General features: G+C 36.0%; 2 protein-coding genes and 1 long non-coding RNA gene across 9 annotated transcripts; 2 read left to right on the top strand and 1 right to left on the bottom strand.

Moving 5' to 3' along the window:
* The first annotated feature begins 558 nt into the window (after positions 1-558).
* LOC110909962 lies at positions 559-3,321 on the top strand. 7 transcript variants are annotated; one of them, XR_004882442.1, is made up of 11 exons: positions 559-626; positions 802-944; positions 1,168-1,277; positions 1,399-1,441; positions 1,485-1,621; positions 1,700-1,772; positions 1,983-2,028; positions 2,167-2,278; positions 2,401-2,508; positions 2,961-3,018; positions 3,099-3,179. XR_004882442.1 is itself a non-coding variant. In XM_035984751.1 (9 exons), the coding sequence occupies exons 3-8, from the start codon at positions 1,237-1,239 to the stop codon at positions 2,981-2,983; spliced, it is 363 nt and encodes a 120-aa protein (XP_035840644.1). In that variant the 5' UTR covers positions 559-626; positions 802-944; positions 1,168-1,236; the 3' UTR covers positions 2,984-3,018; positions 3,099-3,211. The 7 variants fall into 7 exon arrangements, 5 of the variants coding, with proteins under 5 accessions (XP_035840644.1, XP_035840640.1, XP_035840642.1 ...); XR_004882443.1 differs by having other exon boundaries at positions 2,406-2,508; XM_035984751.1 differs by lacking the exons at positions 2,167-2,278; positions 2,401-2,508 and having other exon boundaries at positions 3,099-3,211.
* Positions 3,322-4,029: 708 nt separating this feature from the next.
* On the top strand, positions 4,030-5,972 carry LOC110912102 (UDP-glycosyltransferase 73C4). Its single transcript, XM_022156779.2, has one exon. The coding sequence runs from the start codon at positions 4,107-4,109 to the stop codon at positions 5,589-5,591; it is 1,485 nt and encodes a 494-aa protein (XP_022012471.1). The 5' UTR covers positions 4,030-4,106; the 3' UTR covers positions 5,592-5,972.
* A 1,723-nt stretch (positions 5,973-7,695) lies between these two features.
* Positions 7,696-8,252, bottom strand: LOC110909961. The gene is made up of 3 exons (XR_004882444.1): positions 8,069-8,252; positions 7,826-7,897; positions 7,696-7,734 (listed from the first exon to the last, which is right to left on the bottom strand). It is a non-coding gene; the product is annotated as an uncharacterized LOC110909961 (long non-coding RNA).
* Positions 8,253-9,163: the final 911 nt, after the last annotated feature.

Raw genomic sequence — 9,163 nt, forward strand, 5'->3', positions numbered from 1 at the left:
TTGTAACGGGCGGGAAACAGCTAAGAGGAGCAGAGCTCATTAAATGCCCGATAAGAAAAGGATCTCGTCTGAATTACTGTACTTCTCCGGCTGGGCATTAATTAAGGGGAACATCCCACCGTTGGGGGTCAGACACGTGTCTGCACCCCCCGAGAACTCTCAAAAACCGTTGGATCACGTGTGGGAAATCCTTAGCGAGATAGGAGCTGGCTATTATATAAGAGAAGGTATCAAGGAGCTAAGGCAGGTATCATCTCCGGCATTCCCTCATTTACTCACCTCTCATTAACTTCCGACCAACATTCCCCCATATTTAATACACACACACATTAATTAGATTCACACCAAAGAGGAAACCTTCCGATGATTATACTCATCGGAGGAAGCTCCTCTCATTTTCCGGCAAGTTTACTTACTCTCACGCCGGAGCTTAGTCACGGATCCCCCTCTCGGGGTCCTCCGTGGCGAGGCTAACGGTTTGTTCTTTTGTAGTAAACGAAGACAAAGGCTCTTGACGTCAACGAAGATCCAGCTAACGTCAGCCGGGAGTTGGGTATTCGACAGACGGCATAGATGGTGATACATCCGTCGGTAACTCCAGTGAACAAATCGAAGGCCGATTCAAGGTAAGATTTGCTTACATTCGAAGTCGATTGTTCTGTTTGTTTGAAGGTAAGTCCGATTTGTTTCCATTGGATTGTCAAAGGCCGATTTAGGGTTCCCATCTAATTCTGAATCGACTTGTTATGTTTCGATTTAGGGTTCCGATCTGTTATGTTTGGTTTGGTTTGGTTTTATTAGGTGTTCTTGGGTAGCCGGTTGAAGGGGGGTTGGATCCGATTTTGGCGTATACTGTGGGTGCTGAGATTGAACAGTTGCAGTGGTCGTCTTCGCAACCGGATTGGGTTGTTATTGCTTTTGGGTCGAAGCAGCAGATTCTGAAGGTATGATTGTGTAAAATGTTGGTATTTTTTTGTAATTGTGTTTGGTTGGTTGCATTGATTTTAGGTTGACTTGTAGCCTATATAGATTTGGGAATACACCGACATTTGCATTTGCTTCTTACCCATTTAAATGCTTTTAGTTTTTTGGTTGTGTTCAATATTTTGCTATCACACTACATTAACTATTTTGAATTTTGGACATAAATGGTACGCTTATTTACAGGATTTGAAGCCTATTTGGTTGGTGGTTGTGTGAGGGATTTACTTCTAAACAGACCGCCCAAAGATTTTAATGTTATTACTATCAGGTTTTCCTTTTCTAAAACTTAAAAGGTAAAACTACTTCATTTCTGTGTTGTTCGATTCATTGCATGTGATGTTGGTGGGTTTAAGTACAAGTGCTAATTTTGCAAATTAAAAAGCAGTTTCATCGTTGTATAATTGTTGGACACAGGTTTCCTCTATGTAGAGTGCATATAAAGGGATCAGTTATCGAGGTACGTTGTATTCACTTTTAAATTTCTGTATGTTGTATACCAGGTCTCCAGCTTTAAGACGTTGGCGAAAGATTCTGAAGAAAAAGAAAAATTTCTCGTATCTCAAATGCCTAGAGGCTGTGACAAGTTTGACCTTAATCTCTGGAAAAACTCTATGCATCGTGACTTCACTGTTAACAGGTATTTTGTGTATGGTTTGTGTACTTGTTTGTGACAAGTTTGACTTTTTTGAATGTTGCGGTGGATTTGTGAAAACAGCTTGTTCTTTGACCCTCTAAACTGCAAGATATATGATTACAACAATGGAATGAAAGACATACTGGAGCTAAAGGTTAGACATACTCTTCTGCAATTTTTATTTTATTTTGAACTTTGTTAGTTATTGGAAGGGGTAATTTCAACTTATTAATATAAAATTGGGTCGATTTGAATTATGTTATATTTCTAAGGGGTCAAACATGTATAAAACTTTCTATATCAGTTTGTTTAAAACCCTAGATTACTATTGTAGTTATATAATTGTTATGTCATGTGGTTTCAGCTACGAACATTAGTACCTGCTCATGTGTCATTCACAGAGGACTGTGGTTAGTTCATCACTTTTCATTTTAAATCTTTTTAGCATGAAACTTTACGTTTTCTATGAGTTTATGGTGGCAAATTCGAGTTTTCATCTTAATAATAACTCTCAAGTTTCGATAATGCTCTTCTGTAATCCTTTTCAGCAAGAATTCTTCAAGGACTGAGAATTGCGCTCGTCTTGGATTATCATTATTTTCAAAGGATATCGAATCCGCAATTCATAAACACGCGTCATCTATTTTGAGTTTAAGGACGGTACAGTTTTTTTAATTACCTATAGAGTACTGTGATCAAATGTATTTTTTTATTCGTGCTTCTTTTGGATCTGTTACTGGTCTTGTTTCTGTTGTCATATAACTATAAGCTTGTTTATTCAGTTTAGGATAATGATGGAGATAGATTATATGCTTTCATACGGGGCTGCAGAATCTTCGCTCCGTCTACTCCATATATTTCACATTCTCAAGATTTTGCTACCAATTCAGGTAACTTATAATAATGCTTCTGGATTATTGTTCTAAACGAATATAGTTACAATAAGCTAATATGTTAACGTTATTCCCTCTATGTGTCTTGAATAAAATAAGTTACATGAATTGAATTATATTCTTTTCTTCGTTTGCATGAGTAAATTACACGGATGGTCCATGTGGTTTGCACTTTGTAACGCATTTAGTCCCCAACTTTTGCCAAAAGTACACAAATGGTCCCTGTGGTTTGCACTTTGTAACGCATTTAGTCCATACTTGGACCTCTTGAAAGGCTGAAATTTTTAACTTTGTTGGTTGGGGACTAAATGCGTTACAAAGTGCAAACCACAAGGACCATCCGTCGACTTTTGGAAAGCTAGGGACCAAATCTAAAATTTTAGTTAACCATAGGGACCATCTATGTACTTTACTCTTTTTTTAATTGACAGATGAAATTTTTTTTTCAGAAATTGTTCTCTCATATGGATGAGTTTGTTAGTTGTGATCAGCCATCCACGTGTTATGGTAACCGATTTCAATCGTTAATCATTTTTAGTCAAAGTTTAAAGTTGACTTAACTCTTAAGCGCTTGTTGTTTACTGCAGGATTGGACTTTTGTGCACAAGGAAAACACCAAGTGGTTCAGGATGAGACGGTTCGTGACGAGCAACTGGGTATTTATTTCGAAAGAGCTTGTTCTAAACACAATGTTAGGTCAACTATTAATTTTATATTTTTGCATTTTGCAATATGTGTATCAAAGGCATTAACGATTTTATAAGGTGAAGTGTCTTAAAAAATGAAAATTACCATTTTGTCACAAAAAAATGTATTCTATAGCAAGTATAGATAAAGATAAAATGAGTAACATCTAATATCTCCAGAAGCAACCTATTGTAAGATAAAATTTTCAAAGTTGAATTTAAGATGTGGTGGGGCATTGCATTGTTAGGTGGTGTTGGTGTAGTAGCGAAAAAGATGGCCTTGGTGAGGAAAGTCAAATTTAAGATGGGGTGGGGCAGGTGGTGTTGGTATGGTAGACTGGTAGCGGAAAGACGGTCTTTGTGAGATCTACGACAGAGATGAGTATTTGGTATTTGGTAATGGTATTGAATCGGTACTGTACCGGTACCGAATTTTCCATACCGATTTTGTTCGATACAGAATCAGTGCCCCCTTTTTGATGTTTTCGGTACCTATATTTGACGAATTTTGGTACCGGTACTTTCGGTACCCGTATCAAACTCATCCTTAGACTACGGCGATTGTGGGAGCAAAGCACATAACAAATTTGACGTTTGTTAGTCAAAATGACTAAACGTGTAAACAAATTTGAACATAAAGTATGTTTTTTTTTTTTTTTTTTTACATTTTTGAAACCAAATGACAAATGATATAAAGATAAAATTGAAATAATAAAATCCCAAAAGATGCCAATCATGTATAAATTCCAATCTCTCCAAATGCAGAAAGACATATGTAACATCAAAACTAAATTACATAAGCTCTTACATCATTACCAAATTATAAAAACATCCTAAATCCATTCATAACATCTACAAACATTACAAACCAATAGGTGCATGCAAGTGGTGTAACATTACCACAAACTAATGGCTTCTAACCTTCATTTTCTCATCATACCATTAATGTGCCCAGGTCACCTCATTCCAATGGTGGACATGGCCAAACTCATAGCCCAACACTCCGTCACCGTCACCGTCGTCATCACCCCAGGAAACGCCAAACGCTATGGCGCGGTCCTCCACCGCGCCATAGCTTCAGGCCTTCCGGTTAAACTCCTCCAGCTCCAGTTCCCAGCCTCTGACCACGGGCTACCCGATGGATGCGAAAGCGTCGACGATCTACCCACATTTAATCTAACCAAAAATTTCTTTGATGCACTTGCCACATTTCAAAAACCACTTGAACATGTGTTTAACAACCTTGAACCCATACCAAGTTGCATCATATCTGATAAACATTTAACATGGACAGCAGAAGTCGCTAACAAGTTTCGAATTCCATGGGTTATTTTCGACGGGATGAGTTGTTTTACGCAGTTAGCTACACATAATCTATGTGTTTCCAAGATTCATGAAAAGTTAAGTGATTTCGACACGCTTATCTTACCAGGTTTACCGGATAAAATATCCATGACGAAAGCACAACTACCCGGATTGTTTAATCCAGGAAGCAGTGCAAAAGCAAAGGAAATGTTATCCATACGCGAACGAATTAGAGAAGCGGAGTTAGAAGCGTATGGGACGCTTATAAACAGTTTTGATGCGTTGGAAACAAGATATATTGATCAGTTTAGAAAGGTGAAACAAGGTAGAGTTTGGTGCATTGGACCGTTTTCTAATTCGAACAAGAACGATTTGGATAAGGCGCAGCGTGGAAGCAAAGATTCAATCAACAACCATGAATGCATGACATGGCTTGATTCTCAGCGAAACCGCAGTGTAATCTACGCGTGTTTAGGAAGCCTTACACGACTAACGCCACTACAGTTTATAGAACTCGCTTTAGGCTTAGAGGATTCGCAATTCGCGTTTATTTTGGTAGTGAAAGGTGGAAGTAGAACAGAAGAGATAGAGCAATGGTTGGGTGAAAATGGGTTCGAGTCACGAGTAAAAGGTAGAGGTGTTTTGATACGCGGGTGGGCTTCACAAGTTTTGATCCTGTCGCACCCAGCTGTGGGTGCGTTCTTGACACATTGTGGATGGAACTCGACTATTGAAGGGGTTTGCGCTGGTGTCCCGATGATCGCATGGCCACAGTTTGCTGAACAGTTTTTTAATGAAAGATTGGTTGTACAAGTGTTGGGAACTGGTGTGGGAGTTGGGGCTCAAAGAGTGATGCATCTAGACGACGATAATAGAGACGCGATTCAAGTGAAAAGGGGGGATGTTTGCAAAGCTGTAAAGATGGTTATGGATGAAGGAAGAGAAGGAGAAGAAAGAAGAGAAAAGGCTAAATATTTGAAACAAATGGCTGCAAAAACACTAGAAGAAGAGGGTTCATCTCAGTTAAATTTGAAGTTGTTTATTGAAGAAATCAGGCTACACACTCACAAGGGTCAGCTTGTAGGCTAAGTTATTGCAATCTCTTGAGAGTTATGAAGATTTCTGTGATGATAGATACTAGATTGATTGCAAATGGTTTAAAAAAAGAAAAGAAAAGAAACATGTCATTTGTGTATATTTGCACCGAATCAAACCGGTGTTACTTATCTTTATGCTAAACTCGCGCATTGATCCATAGGATCATTGACACACAGAGACTCGATTACTTGAGTTTGGGTTCGAGACTTGGCTCATCTAGACTCGGTTCATGCTATATATATCTAGTCGCGAGTTAGCCTCAGTAGCTGCTGTAGCTGGTTCTACAATACTAGTTGCAACTTACAACTTGATCTTGATTGGAATATGTAACTGTGCAATTGTAAAACAATAAGAATTAAATTAAATGCAAAAGCATGATGATTTTTTTTTTTTTTTTTTTTTTTTGCTGATTCCATAGCATAAGCATTTTGTTACTTGTAATTATCAAGACAGTTGGTCTGGTTTGTCCTATAACCAAATGCATGTAGAAACCAAACAAGAACACAAAATCAAATCACATATGTCCAATTTATCTTACCTAACCTCTCACATCATTAAGAGTCATAATCAAAGTCCACAAGGCCGGCCACGACATATTTAAGTCACTTATTCATACTCTTTTTATTAACTTTTGAGTAAATTACATTTTTCGTCCTTTATCCTTTATGTTTATACTAGTCTAAGAACCCGCGAGTTTCACGGGTGGCTTAACACCAACTAAACACATAAAACATTGATTTAATACTGCTGAGATTAAATATTATGATTTTATACACGGTAAAAGACAACCGAATAAATTATATTACGACGACAAATTGAAATACATGAAACTGTCATTAATCTCATGCACGTCATTCTTAGGTGCAAGTATAGCCCGCTTGCTAAAATAATCATGATTGTTGACGTTTTCCAAGATTGAAAGATAAACAAAATCAATTAAATTGGTAATTTTGTCTACAGTAAAAATGGTAATTTTGTCTAGTGTAAGATTGAGCTCCACACCAGCTCGCAACAATAATAGTGTACAAAACCAAGAATGAAAATATAAAACAAACACAATAAGTTATATATTTATAACCATAACGAACACCGACAGTTAAATTGTAAAATATACAAACAAAAAGTTGATAATCACTTCATAAGCATCCGTTATAAGTGCATTATCCCGTAATAAGATCATTTCACCCCCCGAAACAAAATGAATATTAAAAAGAACCGAGATCCATCCACCACTCCTACATTGTCCTGTGATTTTAGCCACTTCCTTATCTGCGAGCCCACAAACATCAAAGCTGTAAGTTTAATCTCTAGTAATAAAAGTGGTAACCACTACCCTTTTACTTATAAATGGGCCAATTCGGGTTTTATTTTATCTCAAACAGGTCAAATTAAAAAAATGACTGAAAAGAAAATGGAACAAATGGATTTAAACTTGAAAGTCTCCCAAAGGCTACATTCTTAAGCATAGAACCTCCTAGAAGAACTGTGTAAAAAGTTTAGATTATTATTGCAATGATAAACAAAGTAATTGTTGTAAACGATAGACTAAATAGTGTTTTCGGGTTGATTTAACATAACCTGACCCGTATTACAAAATTGGCCTAGCATGCCCATCTTGCCACCTCTAATCTTTATTAACATTTGGATGACGTAGCAACTAAATGTAATTCTTAAAAAGTACATTCAATAAAAAAGTTGAGAAGAACATCAGGTTACCTATTTAACGGGCCCATAGTATTCCCTATTCGTCTCTGGTCCAAATCAAACTGCCATATTCGTAGGCTTTAACCATATTATAAAAATTCAGATTCTCATTTTCCCAAATTACCAAGTATATCAGTATAAGCACAAAATAGGGCTTCAATACTTCAAATTGCTATCCAAATATACACCCATCTACCCAATTATCCAACATCTAACTTCAAATTGTTTATGTTCGTGAACTATTCGTTTAGGTTTTAAACGAACGAACATAAACGAACACACACATGCTCATTTTCTAAATAAACGAACACGAACAAAAAAATGTATTCGATTATGTGTTCGTGTTTGTGTTCGGTTAAAGTTAAATGAACAAACACGAACATGGCATTGTTCGTGTTCATTCGGTTCATTTATAGGCCTAAGTCAACATCTATTTAAGGTTCATGTTGGAACTCGTATATCTCTTTTTAATACACCAAAACAAAAAAAAAGTAAAAGTGTAAAACAGATAAGAGTAGTACCTGAATCTTAGCTCCTCGATATGTATTAACACCTGGAATGCAGGTGAGAGTAGTAAACTCATATGAAGTAACCTGGCAACAACATAATACCATGGGCCTTTAGAATGTCATATGTAATTTGAACAATAACCATAAACTTAAAAATAATACTGTAAGATGTTCTTGATACTTTTGGTGGGCCAACAACAAATTTTAAAGTATAACCATATTTAATTTCCAACAATAAATATATAAAATATGTACCTCTGAAAAAGTGCCAGTTAACTTATGTAAAAGTGTTGATTTTCCAACAGAGGGGAATCCCACAAGACCAACCCTTGCATCACCACTTTTTGTAACATCAAAACCTTCACCAGCACCACCACCTCCCTTTGATGTAGGTGTTAGAAGCTCTCTTAAATGGGTCAGTTTGGTTTGTATCAAAATAGCTAACGGGTCAAAAGGATAAAATTTAAGAATTTTGGCTAAAAATGATACGGGTCAAAGAAGTCAAAATTTTTCCACTTGTGTATAAGCAGATGCAAAAATCCGCTTATTACTAATAACAGTTAATTTAACTTAAAGGGTAACGTTGCCATTTTAAGTCAACCAAGCATTCTTAAACTGCTTACTAAAACAACTTATTTCACCATAAATACTTTTCTTTATCCAAGCAATATTTAGTTTACTAATCAAATTCTGAGCATACATATTTGTTTATGTAAATAGTTTTAAGTGTGAAATATAACTCTAAAAAAGGAATTGAAAAAAACACATTAAAAAATACAAATGGACTTATTAGAACCCATACCTTTAGCAAGCCTCGGATACTTGTACTCATTGTTGCAATATCTTGCTATCCATCAACCATGTAACCATGTTGGTCTCCATTGTAAAAAAATGTGTATCATATTCTCCCATGATATAACTTCAAATACGCACTTAGTATCATATTCTCCCATGATATAACAATGAGAAATCGTTTAAAAATCGGCAAATCAATAGGGTCAAATAAGCACTCAGTATCATCGATTTTAACAATATTATATATATAGTTTCACTACTTATAGCATATAAGTGCATGAAAAGAAATGAAGAAGATGCAACATACCTTTCTTAATCTTATGTGTTATCGACTTGTATCAGTTTGCTGCTCTAAACTCCAAATCTCTTTGAGATTCAAGGAATCAAGTCCTCCCATCAAATCCACAAAAAATATATATAACAATTAAAAACATGTCCAGTTAAAACATATTTTTTTATGAGAATCTTAATCAAAACTTATACGTAAATATGATTTATGGGAGAGATCCAAAAATATAAACGATAAGAAACAAATTTAAGAAAATCGTTACAAAA

This window comes from Helianthus annuus, chromosome 15 (assembly GCF_002127325.2).
Source record: "Helianthus annuus cultivar XRQ/B chromosome 15, HanXRQr2.0-SUNRISE, whole genome shotgun sequence".
Classification (NCBI taxonomy): Eukaryota; Viridiplantae; Streptophyta; class Magnoliopsida; order Asterales; family Asteraceae; genus Helianthus; species Helianthus annuus.